The sequence below is a fragment of the Microtus oregoni genome, unplaced genomic scaffold (genome assembly GCF_018167655.1).
Source record: "Microtus oregoni isolate MIOR12 unplaced genomic scaffold, Mior012 000062F_ref0000492, whole genome shotgun sequence".
Classification (NCBI taxonomy): domain Eukaryota; kingdom Metazoa; phylum Chordata; class Mammalia; order Rodentia; family Cricetidae; genus Microtus; species Microtus oregoni.
Window position 1 is genome coordinate 10,023,352 of NW_024543872.1, and position 25,257 is coordinate 10,048,608.

At 52.1% G+C, this 25,257-nt stretch overlaps 1 protein-coding gene across 6 annotated transcripts in view; it reads left to right on the plus strand.

Annotated features, from left to right (window-relative positions):
- Positions 1–25,257, plus strand: part of LOC121439584 (DNA (cytosine-5)-methyltransferase 3A) — a 136,259-nt gene that overhangs the window by 103,637 nt on the left and 7,365 nt on the right. For 5 of the 6 annotated variants that reach the window (XM_041640099.1, XM_041640097.1, XM_041640096.1 and 2 more), the window contains exons 7-22: positions 15,059–15,274; positions 15,608–15,766; positions 16,264–16,371; positions 16,560–16,716; positions 16,978–17,127; positions 17,245–17,289; positions 18,470–18,549; positions 18,954–19,066; positions 19,230–19,413; positions 19,635–19,719; positions 20,888–21,033; positions 21,651–21,741; positions 21,915–22,063; positions 22,881–22,966; positions 23,796–23,865; positions 25,025–25,143. In XM_041640099.1, coding sequence (XP_041496033.1) covers positions 15,059–15,274; positions 15,608–15,766; positions 16,264–16,371; positions 16,560–16,716; positions 16,978–17,127; positions 17,245–17,289; positions 18,470–18,549; positions 18,954–19,066; positions 19,230–19,413; positions 19,635–19,719; positions 20,888–21,033; positions 21,651–21,741; positions 21,915–22,063; positions 22,881–22,966; positions 23,796–23,865; positions 25,025–25,143 — 1,958 coding nt within the window. The remainder of the gene's footprint in view (positions 1–15,058; positions 15,275–15,607; positions 15,767–16,263; positions 16,372–16,559; positions 16,717–16,977; positions 17,128–17,244; positions 17,290–18,469; positions 18,550–18,953; positions 19,067–19,229; positions 19,414–19,634; positions 19,720–20,887; positions 21,034–21,650; positions 21,742–21,914; positions 22,064–22,880; positions 22,967–23,795; positions 23,866–25,024; positions 25,144–25,257) is intronic. The other variant, XM_041640100.1, reaches the window with a different exon arrangement.

Genomic DNA, 25,257 nt, shown 5'->3' on the forward strand with positions numbered 1-25,257 from the left:
CGATGACCTGAGTTTGGTCCCTAGAACACACCTGGTGAAGGAAGAGAGCTGACTCCTTTGGTCTGTCCTCTGACCTCCACAGTGGCCTAGGGTAGTTAAAACAGAGCCATAATGGCCTTAGGAAGGTCCCCTGGCCAAAACCAACTCCCTTTCTCAGGTTACTTCTGTCTGGCACCCAGACCTGTTTTCTTTGGTGCCTTGAATTCAGAAGGGTGGCCCCCTGGCTTGACCTCCCCAGAACTTGTCCTCTGGGCGGACCCTCAGACTCCTTCTTCTTGGTACTGCTCCCCGGTGCCCTTGCCCTGCCCTTGACTTGCTGTTTTCTCAGGGCTAGGTCTGAAGTTGTAAAATTGGATTAAGATAATGCCGGAGTGGAATTCTGTAGGCCTGGTTTCGAGTCTTAGCTTCTGCTCCAGATTAGTTGATCAATTCACTGTCCTGATTTATAATGTGATAGACATAGGTTGCCCAGCTCCAGGAATTCTAGACATTTATTGTTCAGGGGTGGGAAGAGCTGGAATCATGATCCGTAGCCCTCCGTCACCTGTACTGCTGCGAACATCAGTTCTAAATTAAATGTCCTAAGTGATGTCTCGGAGCTCACACTCAACAGAGCACCCTTAGGAAAATGCTTATGAGATAATCTGTAGATCATTTGGGCTTGGAGCTAGAGTCCAGCTTTTCCGTCTTCATCACTGTGCCCCTCCCTTCTCTGTTGTTTTAGCTACTGATTCTAAAGGCCCAGAGCTGGATAGGAGGGGCTCATGAATATAATCCCAGTATTCAGGAGGCAGAGGCAGATGGATCTCTGTTCAAGGCTAACCTGGTGAGTTCCAGGCCAATCAGAACTACATAGTGATAGCAAGAGCAACTCTCAAAAACCAAAATAAAAGGGATAAGGTAGATGCCTAGCATGCATAAGACCACCCACCCCCTGCACTGTTCTTAAGAGGGCTGGGGTGTGGTCCAGCAAGATGGCTCAGCAGGTAAAGGCACTTGTTGCCAAGCCTGACAACCTGAATTCAATTCCTGGGACCTATATAGTAGAAGGAGAGAACCAGTTTTCCCAAATTATCTTCAGACCACACATCCACAAATGCAATTTAGGGGCTGGAGAGAAGGTTGGGAGCTTAAGAGTGTTGACTGCCCTTGCAGAGGACCCTTTTGTCCCCGTTTCCACATCTGTGGGCTCCCAAGTGCCTGTAACTCCGGTTCCGAGGCATCTGTCTAATGGCCTCTTCAGGCCCAGACCATTGTGGGTCCCTGCACTCACCTGCACACTCACACATATAATTGAAAAACAAAAATAACTAAAATCCTTGAAGAAGACCAGGGGACTGGAGAGATGGTCAACACCTAAGGACTGGCTGCTCTTCACGGCAGCTCACAACTGTCTATAACTCCAGTCCTAGGGATCTGACACCCTCTCCAGCTTCCATGGGCACTGCATGCACATGGTGCGCAGATGCACGCACAGTAAAACACCCAGAAAAGGAAATGGGCTGGGGGTGTGGCTCAGTGGGTAGAATGCTTACCTATTATGCAGGAAGTCCTGGGATCCATCCCTAGCGATGCACAAACCAAGTGTAATGGTGCTCACTTAATTCTATCACTTGGGAGGTAAAGGCAGGAAGACCAAAAGTTCAAGGCTAGCCTGAGCTACTGGAGACTACCTCAAACACCTGGGCATGGTGATACACACTTCCCTGCAACCCCAGCACCCGGGGGCAGAGGAAGGAGGAAGATTGCAAGTTCTAGGCCAGCCTGGTCTACCTTGAGTTCTGGTCCAACTGAGACTGTTTCAGAAAAAAACAAAAACAAAAAAAGCAACCAGGAAACACACACACATACACGCACGCACGCGTACGCTTTTGCCCATTGATCAGGGAGGTCCCGATGAGGTCTTGCTCCTAGAGAGAAAGGGCCCTCATGCTGTAGCTCCACATGGGCTCAGGGTCTATTAGAGGGAATTAAGGAGCCTTAACTCAGCATTGACTAAAGGCCCAACTTATTGTGCTGGTGACACCGACTGTCTCAGAAACACACTGCATGGTGGAGGAGGCTGGAAGACTGAGTGAGCTAGGCTGTGTTAGGCAGACCAGATCTGACCAGTGCTTTCAGAGCTTAGAGGAGGATCACGACCCCCTGGGGGATGATAGGGAAGCTCACGGAGGGGGGGCTTCCTTGGATACTTCACCAAGCCTAATTAAGTCAATTTGGAAAAGGAATAGGTGAGGAGAGGAAGACTCAAAGCTGCTGGTCTGTCTGAGACAACAAGAAATACGCAGTACAGGATTGGGAGGGTACGTGAGAAGAGGAAGCTGCTGGTTCGACCATCAGGAACCTTCCTGCCATGGTGAGAAATTAGGCTGTCTGCAGCTGGAAGCAGAGAGAACCTGGCCTGCATTTTAACGTGCCAACTCTTGGTGTGGTGTAAGGGGGCTCAAAGAGAAGGTTTTCAGGAGCAGGGCCAGTAGGAGGCTGTGTTTGACCTTTACTGAGGGTCAGGTAGAACAGGCAGAATTGAGAGTTCCAGGCCAGCCTCGGGAGAGTCTAGCTTGTTTTTTTCCCATTGGTTTCTGTGGTGGGGATTACCTCTCTGCTTTCTGTGTACCCTACTGTGGGGAAGAGCATTTTGCAGGAACATTAAACCATGAATGACCATGGGGGAAATAATAGAAATAGACAGGACCTATAGCAAGACCAAGACAAGGAGAAACAGGAGCGGTAAGCTTCCTGAAGAACTTCCTGGGCCAGCCAGAGAACATTCCTTTTGTTTTAATTTTTTTTTTTTTTTTTTTTTTGATTTTCGAGACAGGGTTTCTCTGTAGTTTTTGGTGCCTGTCCCGGAACTAGCTCTTGTAGACCAGGCTGGCCTCGAACTCACAGAGATCCTCCTGCCTCTGCCTCCCGAGTGCTGGGATTAAAGGCGTGCGCCACCACCGCCCGGCTTTTAATTTTATCTTGAGGCTTGGTATCTTGTCAGTTCAGGCTGACCTTGAACTCATTATATAGGTGCGGATGAAGTTATATAGATGCGGGTGATTTCGAACTCTTGATTTTCCAGCCTCCACCTCCAATGTGCTAGGATTACAGGCGTGAGCCTGAGAATCAGCTCTCCCTAACTTCAGCCCCTCACCCTGACCTTCCAGGTTTCACCTCTCCAGTCAGCTACCAGGAGTAGAGTTTTGTTGTTTACAGTGCCACGGCAGGGGGCACTCCCCATTGCCCAGGCACTGCCACGCTTCCCAGCCTGTATCAGCCAACAGGCAGCACCTGTCTTTATTTGTGTTCCAGCTCAGTTGGGCTGAACAAAAGGAACAACGCAGTCCTCTCTCTGTATATTTAAATCTCGATGCAATTTGCAAGGAAATTGGAGTGGGGGAGTTCAGACTGCAAAGGTGTAGTTAACTTACTTTATCATCCTGAGGGTGCTCAGCTAGGTGTGCTGTCCATCCCACAGGTCCAGGGCCAGCCTGAGGTGAGAAGGGGAGGCCAGCTTGGGCGGGGGAGTTATTCTAATAATAATAACAAACCACCATCACCACCAGTGTGTTCGAGTGTGTGTTGCCCTCAGTCACTCCGCAGGCATCCAGAGACAGGCTCTTGGACCTTTTCTGAGTCATTGAAGCTCTCATCTCAGGGGCAGTGCCTCAGCAGGCTGGAAATCAGCCCCAACCCCCGGGGGAAGTTTGAAACGCACTCGGCCTCTGGTAGGAACCGACCTAAACTTAGCCCAGAGCCCCCCACGCCGCAGCCCTGGCACTAGGGTCACGTGGAGCTGTTTGTTTAGACTTCGCTGCCTGGGGTGGATTAATCACATTGGGGGAAATTGAGTGACAGTTCAGGTGATTGGAAGGTTCCACTGGGGTTGCGGCTCTCACTTTCCAAACCCTGGGGGTAGGAAGTCCGGAAAGGACTGAAGGCTTTGATTTAAATGTTCTCTTTCGGATGGAAATGGAGGCCATCCTGTTGTTTCCAGCCGTAGCCCAGCTAGTCTGCTTGGGCTCCTCCCATCGTCTCTGGACCCTGAAACTCAGGTCTGCGTGCCTGAATCAGAATGGTGGTCCTCTGAGCCTTTCTCTGACCCCTGGATCCAGGAGGAAGGGTGGGGAAAGGGTGGTGTACGTGGTTCCTCTTGGCCCACTCTCCTTGCTTGAACGTGATTAGCACCTCTGCGGATTCAGGTTTCTCCAGGGCGACAACATCCATCACTTGAGCAAACTTGCCCTCAGAGTCTTTCTGCCTAAGTGTCGGTCTCTTGGGCTTCCGTTGATTCCATCTACGTCGAGCAGATGATGTCCTGCAGTCCCATTGGACTGGCTAGAGAAGCTAGGTGGTCACTTAGGATCCTGTCATCGCTGTCAACACCCTGCCCAGTCTCAGACTCCCACATCTCCCATTGATTTTTCTCTGGCTAGGGGAAGGGAGGTCTGAATCTGTGCAGCACAGCCTTCCTCGGCCCCTGCAGTCTCTCCAGCGTGCGCCTCTTGCCCTGGTCCTCAGGTGTAGACAGAAATGGAACTGCAGACCTAGCAGCTTTGGGATATCTGGAAAGGAGGCTGGTTTGGGGGCTGGCTCCGGAGCTGCAGAGGAAGTAGGTGGATGTCTGGCCAGGGTGGCATGAGGAAGATGGTAGCAAGAGCCCACAGGCAGGCCCGGTGGATTGGGGCTTTCAAGGATAGGAATGATTGAGAGGATTGGAAGCTAGGGACGGCTCAGGGATGGGTGCCTGGGCTAGACCAGGATGTGCAGAGATAGGGAGTAAGCGAGAAGGAAGGACTGGGTTCCTGGCTGATCCTCTAGCTTCTGTGTTAGACGCCGCTAGTGAGAATTCCCTCACATACAGCAGCTCCAGGCCACTTCTAAAAGTAGAAATGTGTAGGGCTGACCCTGTGCATCTCACATCTGTCCTTGCCGTGCTCCCAGGAAGACAGTGCCATTGCAGGTGACCTCCAGATCTGCACACCCTGCCCTAACGCAGCCCCAGAATCTTCCTGCCTTTGAGGTTCTGGCAGCCTCTGACTTCCCTCAGCACATGTAGGAAGATCACTACCACATAATTTACTGTCTAATTGCATGCTGTCCTGCATGGCGGCTGTGGTTTATGTGTGGTGGGTCCTGGGCACACAATTAGGCTGTGAGTAACAGAAGCATGGCAGCTCATCTCTTCCACCTTCTCGCCCCTCCTCAGAGCTCCTCCCCCTGCTGGGCTATTGCAGGTGCTCCAGGCTCAACCATCCCGGTGGTGTAGGTGTGTTTCTGGCAGGCTCACAGTTGACTCCAGGAAATGGATCTGGTCAATGAGGGTAGGGTGTGTGGCGTTAGACCAAATACTGTTCTTCTGAGCTGGGAACAAGGTTCTGTTGCAGAGCCCCGGGTTTGGGCAGGCAATGTAAAATCAATCAGACTGGCACCCATGGTTGCCATGGTGACCCTTTTGCCTTACTTTTGAGGATGGATTTCTCTTTTAGTCTGAATCATCTGCCTGAGCTGTGGGAAGCAGGCTTCCCAGCCCCCCACCCTCTGCTGTCTGCCACAGGGAACAGATTGTCCATTGCTTTGATTTCAACTCAGGACCTAGTCAGACAGTGGTTGAAGGGAAAGGCCCAGGAAGTGTGGTGGCCCTCCTGGGACACCTGCATTGAGGTGAAGGAGTGCCCCCCCCTTTCTAGGTCATGTCCTTCTCACCTGGTGGCTCTGACCCTTCTGGTGGGCTCAGTTCTCTTACGGACCCAGTTCCTCACTTGTATCCCACAGTCTGAGCTTTCTGAGGTCCCCCCACTTGTCTAATGTTAGAATTGCCTACGGTGGTTTTAAGAGTCCTGGCCCCCATCCATGCCTGTTGATCCACGTCAGCAGGGCCTAGACATACGGGTTTTTAAATCTCCCTCTGGGCCTCTCTGGCAGGGTCACCTGTGAAGGACCAAGGGAGAGGATGCACTGCCCCTTGCTGTGACCCACTGACCTTCCTGGGCTTCCAGGAGCCTCGAGCTGCTGGCTGCTTAGTCTTGTTGGGAAGCTTCTGGTCCTGGTGGTTAAGCTAAGTCTTGACCCCCACCTCATCCCTCAGGAGAAGCCAGGAGGGAGAGAATGACAAGAAAGGGGGGGAGATGTTGCCATAACAACCAGCTCCAGGCAGAGGCCTCCCTTCCAGGGGCTGGTACTTTACCCTAGTCCTGGTGGTTACCATGGAGATGAGGTACTGAGGGACAGAGGGGAATATTTACCCCCACTTGAACACTAGTCAGGAGTTGCCAGAAGGCAGACCATCTCTAGGTGGGAGCATTGAACCCCTGTCAACTTTGAGTCCACCAGTCCAGCCTTTGCTCTCCTGGAGAATGTCTGACACCTTCTCCTGCTTGGTTGCTCGCTCTGTGGCTGTCTCCTTAGCAACAAGTCCTGCTAACTCCACGCTGTTGGCTCTGAGGCTATTTTTAGCTTCACTGCCAGCAGCAGGTCCTGGTCATTTGCTCGCCGCCTCCATATGGGTTGCAGGGGGATAGGAAACGAACATTTCCTGGCAGCTTTGGAGAGCCCTAAAGCAGGACCCTCCTGGCAATCATTAGGATGCCTGCTATGGACAGGATCTGCCTGCAGCCTGGAACGTGGGGAAGGGTGTAGATGAGGCTCCTGTGTAATGTTGCATTCAGTTCAGCCGACACAAGTTATTCCGCCATTGTTAGGGAGGTGTTCTGTCCATAGTTTCCACAGGAAGCCGAGGAAGATCCCATGTCTGCCCTCTAGGGAGCTGTAATCCCACGGAGATGAGTCCAGTCCTCTTTAAGAGGCAAGGCTGATAGGAGATTTTACAGTGGAATGGCGGGGTGCAGGAAAGGAGGGGAGATAAGGAACAGTAGGGGAGGTAAGGAGGAGGGGCTCAGGGCAGCCCTATCCAGAACTTTCTGTGAAAATGGGATTGTTTGCATTCTGTGCCGCGCACCCAAAATAGTGGCTCTTGGCCGTGTAGTAGAATGTGGCTACTGCAGCCGAGGACCTGTGATTTAATTTTCATTTAATTGTGATTAATTTAACCTGCTACATACAGCTAGAGCTGCTTCCCTGGACAGCCCAGAGTTAGAGGAGCTTTGTTGGTAGGGGGAGAGAACTGGCTTAGAAGGCAAGGCTAGTAGGGTTCACCTGGTGGAAGTTTAACGGGAAGGGTGCTGTGGGAAGAAAGAGCAGAATGTGGAGCTATGTGTTGTTATTAGGGGGACCTCTGGAGTTGTGGGGGCATTGGATGTCATTTGGAGTGTTGGCTGCTTCACACTGAGGCTTCTGTGCACTGAAGGGCAAGTTCACAGCTGACATCCATCCTGACCTCATAGCCTTTGCTCTAGGAAGGTCTCCCTGTCTGGGATCAGTGCAGTTAGCTGTACAGAAGAAAAGATGTAGTGATTTCCTCTATGTGGCTTTATAGGAGCCGTAGGTGGCTCCTGTCCTGTACGTGAAGGCAGCAACAATCCCTCCTTCCCTGGGGCATTGCATGCTGCAGGCACAGTACTGGGGGCCACGGCTTTTCAAACAGGTGTGACTGTTACTACTGACCCCCACACAGTACTGCTCTCCACTTGGTGATCTGGCCTGGAGACTCATCTTGTTTCTGTTTGTTTTTCGGTTTTTTTTTTTTTTTTTTTTTTTGGTTTTTTCGAGACAGGGTTTCTCTGTGGCTTTGGAGCCTGTCCTGGAACTAGCTCTGTAGACCAGACTGGTCTCGAACTCACAGAGATCCACCTGCCTCTGCCTCCCGAGTGCTGGGATTAAAGGCGTGCGCCACCACCGCCCGGCTCTGTTTGTTTTTCGAGACAGAGTTTCTCAGTATAGCCCAAACTGTCCTGGAACTCACTCTGTAGACTAGACTGGCCTCGAACTCACAGAGATCCCCACGTCTCTGCCTCCCAAGTGCTGGGATTAAAGGCGTGCGCCACCACCTCCCAGCTTCATCTTATTTCTGTATAGCTGGGAAACCAAGTTTACACAGTTCTTACCTTGTGCTCCAGTGACCCTGGACAGCCATGCACAGTGGGACATGTTTCACTCGGAGCATGACACCTGTCCCCATGTTTGCTGGCGGTTTATTGGAATGAGTACCACTGGAAAATGTAATTAAAGTGAAGTTTGCCCGATGAATACAGGATGAGGGTTGAGAGTCAGATGTCTTTTAAGAGGTGCTTTATCAGCTCTGGTGGCTTGAGTCAAGAGAGAACATGGCGCTGTTCTGAGGCCACCTTCTCTGCTGGACTGTGGCGGACCCCCCCCATGGCATCCTCCAGGCTCTTGACATCCATCTCATCTTCTGTCTCGGAGCATAGTCTTAAAGCAGTTTCAAGAACATGGCTTGTCTTGCCTGATGCAGCTATTTTAAGTTGATTAGCTTCATCTGAGTCAAAAGACCTCACAAGGAACTCCCTTACTTTGAGAAGTCAAAGAAAATCTGCTTTGTATGTGGACCAAGAATGGTTCAGTTCAGTTCTGAGGCCGGGCATCCTGGCTGCACGGAAAGGTGTCTGTCTGAAGAAGTTGCAGAACTCTATAGGGTAGAATTTAAGGTTGTCAGCCACGCTCTGTAGACCAGTGAGATGTGAAGAATATCCGAAAGCCAGGTGTGTGCTGCACACCTGGAGGGAGATGAGCTCAAGGCTAGCCTTGGCTACAAAAGGAGTGAGAAGCCAGAATGGTTTGCATCTGAAAAGAGCAGCCAAGCCGGAAAGCAAGAACCTTTTGAGAGGTCTGCGGTGTTACCGTGCCTGAGGAGGTTGCAACAAGCAAGTCTTTCCTGTCTTAAAGGTCAGAGGGCAGCAAGAGGAGTCAATTCAGGACTTCCTTCCTTGGGAGGGGGTGAGGGGGTGTGCTTGGGACGAAACCATGGTTTGAGCATGTGGTCTTACCATGGAGCTAGACCCCAGCCCCAAGCTCATGGCTTGTCTTCACAGCTTGGGCGGCCTGGAGAGCTGGCCCAAATAACATATCCTAGGCAGCAGAGGACCTCGAGAGTTTTCTGAGGCAGGAGGATGGCTCCTTCTTGTTGGGGAAGTTTGTTGTACTCCTAAGGTTTTTGTTCTCTTTTTTTCTTTTTCTTCTTTTTCTTTTTTTTTTTTTTTTGAGACAGAGTCTCATTATTCTAGCCTAGGCTGGCCTCAAACTTGAAGTGATCTTCCAATCTCTCTGCTTCCTAAATGCTGGGATTATAGTGTGCACTGCAGGCTTGGCCCTGCCCCCACAAAGTTGCACATGGAGAAAGCCCATTCAGTTGCTCACTTGCTCTGGGGGTCTCCGGAAGGGTGAGTAGAGCCCCGGGTGAGATGGAGGGGGTCTCCCTCATAGTTCATCCCCTCGCCTCATTATACCCATCCCTGTTCCAGCTGGTATGTGCCAGCTTGCCGGCTGTGAGCAGGCGCCTAGGGAGTTAGCTCATTGTCTTCAGGGTGTTCATTTTCCAGGCCTTCAGAGGGCAGATGTCATCATGAGACAAACAGACTTCTTGGGGTTAAGTGGTTTGTGTCGAGGTTGTGGTTGTGAAATCAGAACTTAAGTCCGGATCTTTGCACAAGTGTACCGGCCACACAGCAGTCTCCTGCTGGGAGCAGTCACCTTGCAGACTGAATCCTGGCTAATCTTTGTTTTTCTCGAACATCTGCCATGGTACAGAATACATCTGTTCACAGGCTTGACCTGTTCCCACTGTGCAGCCTCGTCCTTTCCTAGCGTTGGAACTGGGAGAGGCTGGCAGAGCTTCTTCTTTCTTGCCCTCTGACTTATCTTATACTTCTTGCTGCCCCCCTCCATTTCCTGGTCCACTTCGGATCTCGTTTGCCTCATCTGATGCCATCTTCTGCCACCTGCTTGGTGGTTTTGGTAGTTATTGACACGGGTTTGCGTTCAGTGACACCCTCCATCTCCCCAAGTCTAGTGGAATGGATCAACTTCCTGAGAGCAGGAACAAGTGTCCCTCCCTGTACCTGATGCTTCAGGGCTCCTAATGGGGGCTGGGAATGTCCGCCTTAGGGTTCTGTGACTTTGCTTCGAGTGACTTGAAATGGCCTAGACTGCACCTGGTGGTTCCTGGAGCTATCACACGCGCGTGCATGCTTGTGTATGTCTCCCTGCCGTAACTGTTGAGACAGGGTTTCACAGCGTTCTGGCTGGTCTTGAGCTTGTGTTAGTCAAGGATGACCTTGAACTCCTGATCTTGCTGTCTCCCAAGTGGTAGGATTACAGGCGTACTTCAACCACACAGGTTTTTAAATGCCCTCTTGGGAGTGAAGGCCGTGTTCCCTTGTAGCGTAAACTGAGAGGGGGGACTGTGTCCCACAGCATTTCTTGTTCTGGGGCGCCCCAACCTGTGTGTGACACCTTCTGTTCACCAGCGTCTATATCCTGACTTTCCCTAAACTGCGTTCGTTAAACTCCAGGCTTCATCTCTAATCTGTAAACTTGTTCGTGCGCGCTCTCTCTCCCTCTTTTTTTTTTTTTACTTTGCTCGTGCTTCTGTGAAACTCACTTTCTACAACTTTCTCGCGGCACTCTCAAGTTGTCTGAAGTCTGTGCTTCTTGTCCCACCGCGGCTGCTCTGGGCTCCTCGCAGCCCGCACACTGCCCGTCTCCCCCAGGGCCCCCATCCTTCTCTATATCCCCCATCCCCAGAGTTGGGGGGAGGGGGCAGGGCAGGCAGCCCGCAGGAGCTGGCAGGCGGGGCGGGGCCCTGGGAACGGACTGGCCAGCCTCGCCCCCAGGCCCCCTGCGCCCCTCGGGCCGGGGTGAGGGGCTGGCCCAGCGCCAGCGTTGGAGGCCGGCCCCCTCCCCCGGCCCGCGCGTAACCAACCAGGAACTCCAGCGGGGCCCACGTGACCTGGAGTTCTAGACAAAGAAAATGTTCCCTCCCTCCCCCCCAGCGCCCCCTCCCCCTCCCTCTGGCCCCCTCCGCCCCCAGCCCCAGCGCCCCCTGCCCCTCCCCCCAGACGGGCAGCTATTTACCGAGCTTCGGGCCGCGGCTCACACCTGAGCCGGACCGCAGAGGGGCTGCACCTGGCCTTATGGGTAGGTTCCTGGACGGAGCCCTGGGGATACCGGGGGCGGGGAGGTGGCAGGGCCGGTGGGAGGGTCCCCGCAGCCCTCAGTATGGCAAAGAGTCAAGTCAGCCTCCCTTGGCCCACCTGAGATCCGGGGGCTGCCCACTTAGGTCGTCCCACTCACTTTTGTGTTTAGGAGCTTCAAGGCCCCACTCTTCCCTGGCCTCATTTGTCACCGGGCACGCACAGGGGACTGGAAGATCAGTCCTGGTAGTGCTAACTGCAAGCTGGGCGCAGACGGCCCTACTGAAAGCTGGAAAGAGTTGGGTTGGAAGCAGCCTGGGCTGTAGCTGTTGGCAGATGGGTGCCTGGCAGTTCTTGATGACCTGTGTGCCTTCTTGCGGTACCATGTTGGTTTCAAGGCCCTACCAACTCTAGGACTCTGGAGAGGGACAGTTTCCTCCCACGGTACACCCCAATATTCCTGTATCACTAGGCCGGCATCCAGAAAGAAGTGGCGGGTGATGGCAAGGAGTAGTGCTAACTCTCAAGTTCGAGTAGCCTGGTGTCTTATGATACTGAGATAGCCCAAAGCCGCATGGGCTTGGGGCAAGAGGCAGTTAGACCTCTGACCTTTGGAATGGGAGTCTCAGAGGGAGGTGGAGCCGGTACAGCTGCCTGAGGAGGCGGGACTGGACAAGGAAGCTGTAGGCAGCCGGGTTGCCAGCAGCTTTCCTGGGCCGGAGGACCCCTAGGCCGAGCAGCTTTCTTGAGTCATGGGTATTGGGGGATGGTGTTGTGTTCCGCTTGGACCCTGCTCAGTCTCGTGGCTTAGAGACCAAATGCTAGAGCCCCTAGTTAACCCTTCCCTTTCCTATTGTCTGCTTGGGGGGTAGGGGTAGTGAACGTGGGCAGGAGGGTGGTTCTACTGCCAGGCTCCCTATTCTAATGAGCCCCTCCCCCACTAGCCGTGCTGCCCCTTCTTCCCCTTTCCTCTGGCCTCCTGCTGCTAACCCCCTCTGCTGTGCTGGTCCTGGTGGAGGCAGGCCCCCTTCCTCCTCTGCCAGCCCAAGCTGTGCTGGGCACATGTTCAGCGCTGGTGGATTGGGGGTGCTATGCAGCTATTAGCAGCGGCATCTGACTAACCCGGGGGAAGTTGTGGGAGAATTTTCACCAACTGTAGTGAAGGGGGTGAGGAGAAAGACAAAGGAGCTGTGGGGGGGATAATAAGGTGGTGGCAGGAGGACTGTCTTAGAGACTTGGCAGCCTGGGGAGGAGCCTTCTACCAGCTACTCCTTGCTGTGGAAATGGTTTCAGACCCTTTCCCTCTGCAAGCCGCACGCCTCATGCTGGCTGAGGAGCCTCGCAGGGCCTGCACACCAGGTCTTTGGGTCATCGGAGGCAGCCACCTAAGGCAGGGTCTGTCTTGGCTGTCAGAAGTTCTAGAAAGCGTGGTAGGAAGAAAGAGACAACATCTGGGCAGGGGTGTGTATATCTTTGTGTGTAATTTGCTGGTAGTGATTCCAGCTGAGGAGATAGCTTCCGAGAGAAAGGACTTGCTTGAGGGCCCAAATTGGTGTGCCTTTGGGGGAGGCGGTGGCTAATTGACGGCAGGAAGGGGAGAGCAGCTGGCCAGGTGAGGGTGAGGCTGGGGAAAGTTGAGCAATTGCCCTGCATTCTTCCCTGGCCTAGAGCTGGTCTTCGCGGCTGTATCCGTCCACCTGGGATTTGGTGAACCAAGAGAAAACACTCAATTTCACCTTCTGTTTTAGGGATCACCAAAAGAAAAGGGTTGTTGCCCTGAGGCAAAAACATAAAGATTGGAATAAAATGTTACTAGATCGCTCACCTCAAAGGTGACCCCGTGAGCAGCTTTGCTTTTGTGCTTGTGAGGTGACAGGCCTTCGGAGCATCCTTGGAATCTTTGATACATACTGATTCAGGCTCTTCATGGGTCAAGAAAAGTGACCAGAAACCTTGAGTTTGAGTATTTAGGTTGGAACAACTAAGAAAAGGCTGGGCCAGTCGGCTGGTAATGAGTAGCTGTGCCGACAGGATGGCAGGGCACATAGGCACACCTAGCTCGTAGTTTTGTTTTGTTTTGTTTTTTAAAGAGCAATTTCAAAGTAGTCCAGGCTGGCCTCCCAATGAACAGTTCTCCTGCTTGTGCTCAGACTATAGCTGTGCATACTACACCTGATAAGGTTCTAAGTTTTCCGATCTTTTAAAAAATTACATGTACTCAAGTGTGCTTCCTCCCAGCCTCATGGTATGACAGTGGGGATGAGGGGGCAGCTGGCTGGAGTTCGTCCTCCTTCCAAGTGAGGCCTGAGGCCCAAGTTTAGTTCAAGGACCTTCACCTGCTTAGCTAGTCCTCCTTTTCTTTTAATCTTGAGAGTTAGCTGCCATAGCTCCTCCACCTTTTGTGGGGAAAGCTATGTGCAGAAAATGGGGGTGGGGCTTTGGTGGAGCACACAGGTAAGAGTACACAGGCTTCAGGTTCAGTTCTTGGCACAGATTTTGAAAAGGTTGGGTCGGGCATGCTGGTGCACACTTTTGATCCCAACAAGAGCTCTGAGACGAGGCCAACCTGGTCTACAGAGTGAGTTCCAGAACATCCAAGGCTACACAGAGGAACTCTGTCTCAAAAACAATAGCAACAAACAAAACCAGGAAAGGCCATAGTCCCTTCTCCCTGCTCTCTCCGTTCCCAGCTGGTATGATGAAAATGGGTGCAGAGCCTTGAATTTTGAAGATGGTTGCTCAAGGTTTACTGATGGAGGTGAGCTGATTGGTCCCCAGAACTTGGCATCGAGCCTGCACTTCATAGAGATCTTGAGCAGTGGTTTGTTTGTTGTTTGGTTATTTATTTGAGACAAGTCTGTCTATTATGTTCAGCTCTGGCCATCCTGGAACTTACTGTATAGACCAGGCTGGCCTCAAATTCACAGAGATCCACCTGCCTCTGCCTTCTTAAGTGCTGGGTGTGTATTAAAGGTACATACCCAGCGTGCCTGGTTTTGAACAGATTATGGGAAGAAATTGGGCTCGAGGGTCAAGTGTGGGGAAGGGTGTGGACTGTTCAGTGGGAGAATAAATGAGAGTGGCTGGTTTGTTGGCCGCATGGCAGACAGCTCCTGATCAGTGTGCTCAGCAAAGAGTTGAATGAGCACACGCATCAATGACCAGAAGGCGCACCTGTAGCAGCACACAGTCTGCTGGCCGTGTAATGAGTGAACCTAAGTGGCATCTGCATAGGGACAGGCATTTGCAGTGTTCTGTTACATTGTCGGAATTTGCAGTGTTCTGTTACATTGTCGGAGCAGATCCAGGGCATGGCATGTACTCTCTTTTTTTTTTTAATTCTTTTTTTTTTTTTTTTTTTTTGAGACAGGGTTTCTCTGTGGTTTTGGAGCCTGTCCTGGAACTAGCTCTTGTAGACCAGGCTGGTCTCGAACTCACAGAGATCCGCCTGCCTCTGCCTCCCGAATGCTGGGATTAAAGGCGTGAGCCACCACCGTCCAATGGATGTACTCTTAAGAGATGGCACACAGTTGTGGTCTGGAAACTAGGCAGGAAGGATTTGATTGCCAAAAAGACCAAAGACCGAGAGGAAAATGCAAAGCTCACATTCTCAGTTGGGAAGCTTAAGATCCTTCCCTGAACAGTGATGCTCAAATACCATTTGAGATGCTAACCCTTCTGGTGTAAACCTTTAACCCTAGAATTTAAGAGGTAGGGCAGGAGGATCAAGAGTTCAGGATCAGCCTCAGCTACAAGCATGTTTGAGGCCAGCCTGGGCTGCGTGAGATCCTGTGTCAAAAAAAGCCAAAGGGTAGACACATGGCGAAGATGGTGCTTTCCTGGAAGCAGGAGGAAGAGCTGAGTAGGCCTTCCAGCTTCAGCGGTTGTTTGCTTTAGCTGCTTGGGCTGATGGGAAGAGCTGCTATCTCCAGATCACTGATGGAGGGTTGAAGAGTCCCTGAGTGTCACAGAGCCTTGCTCATTCCTGGAGAGGTCAAGGTGACTTCCTGTCCCCGTTTCTCCAGGCTGAGAAGAAAGCCAAGGTGATTGCAGTGATGAATGCTGTAGAAGAAAACCAGGCTTCTGGGGAGCCTCAGAAGGTGGAGGAGGCCAGCCCTCCTGCCGTGCAGCAGCCCACTGACCCTGCATCCCCTACTGTGGCCACCACCCCTGAGCCAGTGGGGGCTGATGCTGGGGACAAGAATGCCACCAAAGCAGCTGACGATGAGCCTGAGTATGAGGTGAGCAGGTAGCCTCTCGGTGGCCTTGATGCTCACTCCTGGGGTTTTTTTTTTTTTTTTTTTTTTTTTTTCCTTTTTTGGTTTTTCGAGAGGGTTTCTCTGCTCCTGGGGTCTTGTCACTGTCAGCTGCTCCTTCCTCTTTCCTCATGCTGTCTGTCTCCTCCTGGCTGCTTGCAGGGCTTCAAGGGGATACTGACTGACCTCACCTCTACATTCCCACTGGGCTTTCTCTCCTTCCCTCATGCCCAGGACTGGGGTTGTGCTCTGGGAGGTTTCAGGGTGACTGGAACTTGTGACTGCTGTTTAAATGACTTTTGCTCCTTGGTGCTCCAGGATGGCCGGGGTTTTGGCATTGGAGAGCTGGTGTGGGGGAAACTTCGGGGCTTCTCCTGGTGGCCAGGCCGGATTGTGTCTTGGTGGATGACAGGCCGGAGCCGAGCCGCTGAAGGCACTCGCTGGGTCATGTGGTTCGGAGACGGCAAGTTCTCAGTGGTGAGTTGGGCTCTTGGTGGTCAGGAGGTGGGGGAGAGAATAAGAGGGCTTGGTTCTGTGGCCTAGATTCTGCTCGGTGCAGAATATTCTAGAATAAGGACATTAAAAATATACTGTATTTGCCCTACTGTATGGGTTCAGTGGAAGAAGCCATAGTGGTCATTGAACTGAGCAGAAAGGTTGCTGGCCTGTCCCTTGCCAGGGGCCCTTCAGTATTTTCCCACTCTTGCTCTGAGCTCCTCTGTTCCTGTTTGTCACTTTTGTCAATGCCTCTGGTCCCCCAAGGGCCCAGTGACTCTCTAGTGTTCTCTTGGTTAGCAGTTACTAGGTACATGGCTTAACTGTATAGGGAACAACTGGATATGGTAATTCTGCTGAAGCTGGAGGATCACAAGTTCAAGACCACCCCGACCTACACAGAGAGTGCCAGGTCGTGCAGTTGTAGGATAAAACCATGTCTCATAGGAGGAACAAACTGAGGGTGGCTTTGTCCCTAGGTGTGCGTGGAGAAGCTCATGCCACTGAGCTCCTTCTGCAGTGCGTTCCACCAGGCCACCTACAATAAGCAGCCCATGTACCGCAAAGCCATCTACGAAGTCCTCCAGGTGAGTGTTTCCCCAGCAGCTCCGGAGAGCTTAGCTCGTGGGGCTCCCAGGACTCCTGGAAGTTGGATCCTGCTTCACTGGGACTGAGGCTGTTGGGCGGGCATCTCCACTCCCCTTCCTGGCAGTTCTTTGTTGCTCTGAGTTGGGTTTTACTTGTCATCTAACCTGTCCCTACTTTTCCCTGCTAGGTGGCCAGCAGCCGTGCTGGGAAGCTGTTTCCAGCTTGCCATGACAGTGACGAAAATGACTCTGGCAAGGCTGTGGAGGTGCAGAACAAGCAGATGATTGAGTGGGCCCTTGGGGGCTTCCAGCCCTCTGGTCCCAAGGGCCTAGAGCCACCAGAAGGTAAGTGGTCTGTTCCAGTGCATTCTGGACCTGGAGAGCTACAGATACCCCACAGTGAGGCAGATAGAAATTGCATCCCAGGCTCCTCTGGGTGTGCTACTCTGCCTTTCCAAAGTACCCTGTCATCCTTTGACTCACCAGAACCCCAGAACTGGAGCCTGGAGCGGGAAGGAAGCATCTGGGCCAGTGTGGTGCCCCGCTGTGGGTATCAGTTACAGGATCAGCCTGTAACTAGTGTGGTCACCTGTCTTCTTGGTGCAGAGGAGAAGAATCCATACAAGGAAGTTTACACAGACATGTGGGTTGAGCCTGAGGCAGCTGCATATGCACCACCCCCACCAGCCAAGAAGCCCAGAAAGAGCACAACAGAGAAGCCTAAGGTCAAGGAGATCATTGATGAACGCACAAGAGGTAGGAGCCGGACTCTGGAGAGGGAATTGAGAGTCCCAAGGGTCGGACATCACCTGGGTGGGTGTCCGTCCTGAGCCATCTGGGCATCCTCCTAAGGTAGGCTTTTGTCCTCTGCAGAGCGGCTAGTGTATGAGGTGCGGCAGAAGTGCAGAAACATCGAGGGTAAGTGTGGCCTGGCCTGGAGGGTGGTTGGTTTGCTCCTCACAGTCAGTGTGGCCATAGTTGTGGAGTGGCATTGGCATGGGTTCTTGGGAAGGTTGGAGTATTGTGAGAACAGGGTCCTATCTGCACAACCCACCGTCTCCATCCAACTGATGCTCCTGTTCTTTAGGATTTGGGAATACCCCCACTGGATTCAGAGAAGGGTGTTCCTTGTGGCCTTGGTTGACCTTGACTGAAGTCAACCTTGCCATTTTCATTCTTTACCTTTTTAGCCGGTATCCACCTCCCCTAATCCAGTAGTCTCGTGTCATTAGGAACTGGACGGGACAGGACAGGAGGACTGCCCGAGGAAGCCCTGCAGGGCAACTTTGACCCACACCATGTTCTCATGAATGGGTTTTGTCCCTGAGTTGTCCTATTCCTGGGTGGTGGTTTAGCCGAAAGAGATGAGTGAGCTTCTGAGATTAGGGACCAACTGCTACCATTCAGTGAAAGTATGCAGGATATTTTGTGAATGAGCACACTTGCATATATGTGTTATGCGTGTGTTTGTGGAGGGCCCAGGCTGATGTCAGGTGTTCTCCTCAACTGCGCTCTATCTCATGAGACAGGGTCTCAGCGAACCAGGAGCTGTGAAATTTCATCTGAGCTGGATGGCCAGTGTCCCCACCTTCTCCCTCCCCACAGTGGGATTACATGCATACACTGCTATGCCTGGCTTTTTTCCTTTTTTTAACTTTGAAAATTTCATGTGCATATACAGTTATGTTTACCCCCAACTTGCCCCATGACTCCCACTGGACTTGACACATGTTCCTTTCTTTGTCTGTCCCATGACAGTTGGTGCACTGTGCCTGACTTTTTAATATGGGCGCAGAGGGTCTGAACTTGGACCCTCATATTTCCTTGAACCGTCTGTCTCTGCAGGCCTTTGCTGGTTTTGCCTTTGTCTCCTGTCCCTCAGGCTTGTCTTGAACTCAGTTTGTAGTCCAGGCTGATAGGAGATTTTTCTCAGCCTCTCAAGCACTAAGGTTATGTCTGTGAGCTACCGGTGTTGGCTGCTGTTGTGGCAGCGCTTTGGTGGATATTGTATTAGCTGGACTCTAGCCCCCTGTGGACAGGAACTCCAGGGATGGCTGGATGGCTGGGTGGCTGCTTATGGCATCCTGTTATCTTACAGACATTTGTATCTCATGTGGAAGCCTCAATGTCACCCTGGAGCACCCACTCTTCATTGGTGGCATGTGCCAGAACTGTAAGGTAGGGACACAACCCTCCTAAAGAGGTGACCTCCTTGCTGTCACTTGGCGTTGGGACCCAGCACCCGACTGAATGTGATGCAGAACCCACAGTGCACTTAGGCTCCAAAGACTGAGGCTTGTTCTGGTTTACGTCAGGAAAGATCCTTGCACGCTGGAGTGTTGCCCCACGTGGGCAGGAGTGGGACTTAAAGCAATGGGTGAAGGGTGGGTGGCAGAGAGGCAGGCTGACTGAGAGGTGAGTTGCCATGCATGCCTTTGGGAGCCCCTGCAGCAGGCTGCGGCGTGGAACTATGGGTGGGCGGTTCCCTTCTCCACCTTGCTTTCAGGGTCAGAGCCTGTTTTCCTTTGGTTCTGCTGCCCCACCCCTGCACTGGTGCTTCTGACCCTTCACATTCCCCCTAGAACTGCTTCTTGGAGTGTGCATACCAGTACGACGACGACGGGTACCAGTCCTATTGCACCATCTGCTGTGGGGGGCGCGAGGTGCTCATGTGCGGGAACAACAACTGCTGTAGGTGAGCCCTCGGGCCCCGCCCACAGAGCCCCAGGCTGGGTCCTTACTACTCACCTGCCACCCACGTTTGCACCAGTGCCCGCTGCCCCAGCCAGCACTCCTGCCTACCCCTATACTTTAGATTGGGTCTGAGACTCTGCCCTCTTCATTGGGCTTTCTTCCAGGTGCTTTTGTGTCGAGTGTGTGGATCTCTTGGTGGGGCCAGGAGCTGCCCAAGCAGCCATTAAGGAAGACCCCTGGAACTGCTATATGTGTGGGCACAAGGGCACCTATGGCCTGCTGCGGAGACGGGAAGACTGGCCGTCAAGGCTCCAGATGTTCTTTGCCAATAACCATGACCAGGAATTTGTGAGTACTGTCCAGGCTGTGATCGCACCTTCCTGAGGCTGGTCTCTGAGAGCAATTCAGTGGGCTATGGGGCCTGGATGGCTTGCAGAAGGGAGTGAGAGGTGCATGAAGTTGTACAGATCAATCTAGGAGGCCTATAGTTCTCAACTGAGGGGCCAGTACAGGACGGGAAGCTGGGGCAGACCTAGGCATGGACCTGACTAATGGCATTCACCACTTAGGACCCGCCGAAGGTTTACCCACCTGTCCCAGCTGAAAAGAGGAAGCCCATCCGGGTGCTATCTCTGTTTGATGGAATTGCTACAGGTGAGTGCCATGGGTTCTGAGGGACTGGCCTGTGAAGAGTAGAGTAGTATGTTTGTGTATCTGATAAAGCTAAATGACTTAAGAACTGGGAATGATAGTGCGTCCATCATTCCAGTATTTGGACAGAGGCAAGAGGGTCAGGATTTCATTCATAGGCTACACAGCTAGTTCAAGGCCGCCCTGGGTTGTGTTTCAAAAATCAAACAATAGCAGGATGATTACTATTGCTTGTTAAAGGCTGGGCATGGTGTTCACACCTTTAATCTCAGCCCTCAGGAGGCAGAGGCAAATAGATCTCTGAGTTTGAGGCCAGTTTGGTCTTATATAGCAAGTTCTAGCCAGCTGAGGCGACATAGTGAGGCTTTGTCTAAAAAAATTAAAACAGTATCATGTTACACCTAAGACTGTAGAAGCTCCCTGAGAAGACCTATTGGGAGCATAGAAATGGTGCCACGGTCCCTCATTTTTTGTGCCCCTCCCTGGGTAGGCAGCACTGATGGGGAGTCTGGTAAAGAAGTCACCTTTGCTAGTTAAGGAAAAACTAGGGCTGGAGAGAAGGCTCAGAGGTTAAGAGGTCTGCTCTTCCAGAGGTTCTGAGTTCAATTCCCAGCACCCACATGGTGGCTCACAACCATCTTTAATGAGATCTGGTGCCCTCTTCTGGCCTACAGATGTACATGCAGGCAGAACAGTATATATGATAAATGAGGGGACTCTGACATTTGCAATCCAAGATGGGGAAAATTAACTGAGGTTGAGAAGTGGTTCTAGGGGGCTGTTGAGGAGCTGGGCAAGTGCTGTTCCATCGTGTCATGTGATTGCATAGAATTTCAACAGGAAGTAATAGGTAGTAAGTTAGCACCATGGAAACTGAGAGGAGAAGGCCTCTGAAGAAATAGCTGTTCCCTCTGGATCTAAAACCACCTGCTGTGTTGGTTAGTCTCCTGGCTTTAGCTACCTTTCTTATAGGCAGAACTGAAGCACAGCGTATTGCTTGTCTGTGCTTATCTGCTTTGATTGGGAAAAGATATCAGGGAGCTTTATGTGGGCAAGGTGAAACTCACGCCTACACGTGGCCCCATGTGCAGTTGGCAAGACAAGTCTTTAAGACCAGGTATCAGCTTGAGGGCTCTGGGTGATAGTCCTTGCTCTATGCTGGCTGGTACAGGGCTCCTGGTGCTAAAAGACCTGGGCATCCAAGTGGACCGCTACATTGCCTCAGAGGTGTGTGAGGACTCCATCACGGTGGGCATGGTGCGGCACCAGGGAAAGATCATGTACGTCGGGGACGTCCGCAGCGTCACACAGAAGCATGTATGTCTGTTTGCGGGATGTCTCTTTTCCCCCAGTGCCTCAGCTGGGATGTCACCACCTTCACCTCAGTCTGTCATGTCTCCTCCCGCCCTTCCATTTTACTTCTGTGGCTTGTGAGGGTGATGAGCAGATTAGAAATGGAATTTGGGGGCCAGAGGTAGAATTATAGAACCCTTGTCCAGAGACCTTGAAGCCCTGGTTCAGCCCCCAGCCTGTGTAAAATGGAGAGTTTGCTGTTCTCTGGCTTCAGGGCTTTTGGGGGTAATGTGTTCTGGACTGGAAAGAGGAGAGGCTGTCATCTAGGTGCTTCTAGCAAATTCTTTTACCAGTCTCCCATTCCAGGGGGTTAAGGGAGTGCTGGCAGTCTTCCTCTTAGAGCCTGGTGCCCTTGTATAGATCTCTGCAACTCCGGGGGTGGGGGGCATTCATGTGACTCTGGCAATTCCTCCCCCACCTTGGGAAAGGCTGAGTTTTTTGTTTTTGTTTTTTTTTTTCTGCTTGACACCTCCTGGGCTCTTGCTGGGTCTGTTTGCTCACCAAGAAGTCAAGCCTCAATGACTGTTAGACTCACAGAACTTTTCAACAGCTGGCCCGTCACATTACCTTTGTCCTTCTAGATCCAGGAGTGGGGCCCATTTGATCTCGTGATTGGGGGTAGTCCCTGCAATGACCTCTCCATCGTCAACCCTGCCCGGAAGGGACTTTATGGTAGGTATCCACTTGGCTCCTGCTTTTTGCGCTGGTACTTCTCCACTTTGGACATTTCTGCCTTGGCACCTCCTCCAGTGACCCCTTTCCCTCACCGTCCCATGCCCAAGCCTCACCACTGTCCAATGCAAACAGCCCCAGCTGATGGCTTTCTCTTTCTTCCAACCTCTCAGAGGGTACTGGCCGGCTCTTCTTTGAGTTCTACCGCCTCCTGCATGATGCGCGGCCCAAGGAGGGAGATGACCGCCCCTTCTTCTGGCTCTTTGAGAATGTGGTGGCCATGGGCGTTAGTGACAAGAGGGACATCTCACGATTTCTCGAGGTATAGCCAGCAACCTTGGTTTGGCCAGCTCACTAATGGCTTCTGCCGTGAAGCGCTGCTTCATCCCTGACTTGTCTGCATGGTGCAGCTGGGGACCGGTGGCTTATGCTAGAGGTCCTCGTAGAAAGAGTGGTCTTACGTACTCCAAGAGGTGGCATGGTAGTAGGCTTCAGGTCAAAAGAGTAGGCTGGGGCTAGACTCCTGAGACTTGGGTTCTATAGAGAACTCATGTTCAGGTTTTTTTTTTTTCCTGACCAGAATGGCCCATGCTCACTCCCTGGCACCCTGCACCTGAGATGAAATTGTGGCTCATCTCTGCTTTCATTTCCTATGATGTGAGCCCCAGTTTAGCACTGAGCCAAGTACAAGCCATACACGGGGTGGGTGGTGCTGCTACCCAGGGCATTCTTGGGGTGGGCTGCCGGCCCCTGCTCCCGTTATCTCTAGCTCAGTATCTCGGGCGCAGTAAGCACAGGCGTATCAGAGCCTGCTCTCCTGAACTCCTGGGTGGTCTGATGGGGCCCACAGCCTTGTAGCTATCCTACAAGAGTGAGCCTCATGTGAAGCACACACAGGAGACACAGTGGCTGTTGTCATTACAGAGAGTTCATTTGGATTGTGCTGGTCTGTCTAGAATGTTCTAGCAAGCACATGTGGGATGTATTTAGGTTTATTCTGGCTTTTCATTGGGCCTTCACACTGTCCCAGTGTCTGGCTTCCTGAGACAGAAGTGCCTCGGGCATAAGGCCCCGGCCAGTCCGGTTACCCAGCAGTTAATTCCTTCTTTGCTCATTTGAAACCATCTCCTGTTTTACAGTCCAACCCTGTGATGATTGATGCCAAAGAAGTGTCTGCTGCACACAGAGCCCGTTACTTCTGGGGTAACCTTCCTGGTATGAACAGGTTGGTGAGCGCTCCTGGCATGGGGGATATGAGAAGAGTGGCTGCAGGCAGGAAGCCCAAGGAGGGGGGAACGCTGAGGGTCCAGCCTGAACTGCCTCTGCTGAGAGCGGCTGCTGCTCTGTTGTTCGTGTGTGTATTTAAACACTTTCTTGAGAAAGTGGATATTGCAGGTGAGACCTAGTCTTTGTTGCACACAGTAAGCAAGTGCTGTAACTTTGAGCTACAACCCCAGCCCTGGTGTCTGGGACAGGGTCTCACTATGTCGTCTAGTCGGGCCTCGGACTCAGGAAGCCTTGCTTCTTCCCCATCTTGATAGACTGTGTCATTGCACCCAGCTAATTCTTAGCCTAGGGAAGGCCTTTCCTCTCCCAGGCTGCCCCTGAAATACAACACAGCAACACAGAATTTTACATTTTGGAACAAAATTTTTGTCCCACATAGCTCAGATTAGCCTCAGATTTGTAACTCTTGGACCTCTACCTCCTTAGCACTGGACGTTTCTGGAGAAACTGAGTCGTAAAGTGTGCCTCTAAGGTTTATATTCCGATCACCTCCAGCCACCATACCCACCCATGAAATAGTAACCACAAATCAAGATACAGCTTGCTTTGTGGTAAAGCCAGGAGTAATGGGTTTTAAATTTATGTGCCCACAACGATTGAGGCTTGTGTGGTTGCTTATGAACAGTCATGGATATAGGGGGTTATGCTGTGTGTCTATTTGGGGTGGAGGGCTCCAGACCTTGCTCTGAGTCCCATGGCTGCTGGGGGTTGGCACCTGGATAGGGCTTTCCTTGCTCTGCGCTGCCATGGTGCCTCTTGCTTCCTAGGCCATTGGCATCCACTGTGAATGATAAGCTGGAGCTGCAGGAGTGTCTGGAACACGGCAGAATAGCCAAGGTCAGCCTCAGCACCCAGGACAATGGGGGGCGGTAGCTGATGGCAAGATCAGGTGGTGCGTGGCAGAGCCGTGCACCACCTGTCCTCTTGGGATGGTGTGGGATCATATAGCCAGTTGGCCAGGGAATGGGCTAAGCCTGCTGACCCTTAATCCCACCTCCACTGAAGGGTCTCTAGCAGGGTTCTGGGTGTACTTGGTTAGTGTATGTATATGGACATTTGCGGGCGTGTCCTCTGCACCACGACATGTGCACACGCGGAAGCCAGAACCGGATGTCACAGCCCCTGGAAGCAGAGTGGAAAACTGTGAGCCTCCATGTAGGTGCTAGGAATCGGATCTAGGTCCTCTGGCAAAGTAGCCCTTGCTCCTTAGTCCCTGAGCCGCCTCTCCAGCCCTGAGCTTTTTAGGTTGGGTGTCTCCCTACTACCTAGATCAGTCCCTATGAGGCTTGGCTGGGTCTGCCCCCTTCCGACCCAGACATGGGCAACTTTTCTACCTCCCCCCTTCTTTTTTTGAATCCTGACTAGGACTTAAGAGTGCCCTTTTTTTTTCTGGATTCTTTGGGCTTCCTCACTCGGTCTCTAATGCCGCCCTCCTCGACACACGGCTGCTTGTCCACCATGTGTCTGATCTACACGCTTGCTTGAACGGCATGGCATTTTCCCCTTCTCTCTTCCAGGCAGCTGCTGAAAGTTGCAGCTTTGCCTCTCCTGGAGTTTTTCTTATAAGCTCTAATAAAATTGTTCTTCCGCTTAAAAAGAAAAGATCAATTTCTGTTTTGTTCTTGTGTTGATGGGACCTCAAAGCCTGCAGCATGGAGAACAACCTCCTGTAATGTAATTTCTCTCTGGAGGAGTCTCTCCTGTGGCCCATGCAGTCTCGCTGTCCGGACTGGTGGTCCCCACCGTGTGCCTTTAGACTGCTGAGTCACTGATACTCCGAAGAGAGCCACTGTTTTGGAGATTGAGGAGTGAGGTAGTCACAGCTGCTGCCTCTAGGCTGATTAGCTATTACCAGGAATGCCCAAGTGACCTCAGAGTGGGAAGGGAGACACGGACCAGGAAGGAGGCTCATACTCAGTGACCTGAATGGACTGGACCAGCCAGCCAGTCAGTTATCAGTGAGTGATGCTCATTCCTCTTCCTCTTCGTCTTCTAGTTCAGCAAAGTGAGGACCATTACCACCAGGTCAAACTCCATAAAGCAGGGCAAAGACCAGCATTTCCCCGTCTTCATGAATGAGAAGGAAGACATCCTCTGGTGCACTGAGATGGAAAGGTAGCTGTACTGGGTGCTTGTGTCTGGCCAGGGCTGCTTTGAAGGAAGGCTCTGTCTTGGCTGCCACATTCTTGTTTCCCCCAGATTTTGTAAGTGGATTTTAACATGCCAGGC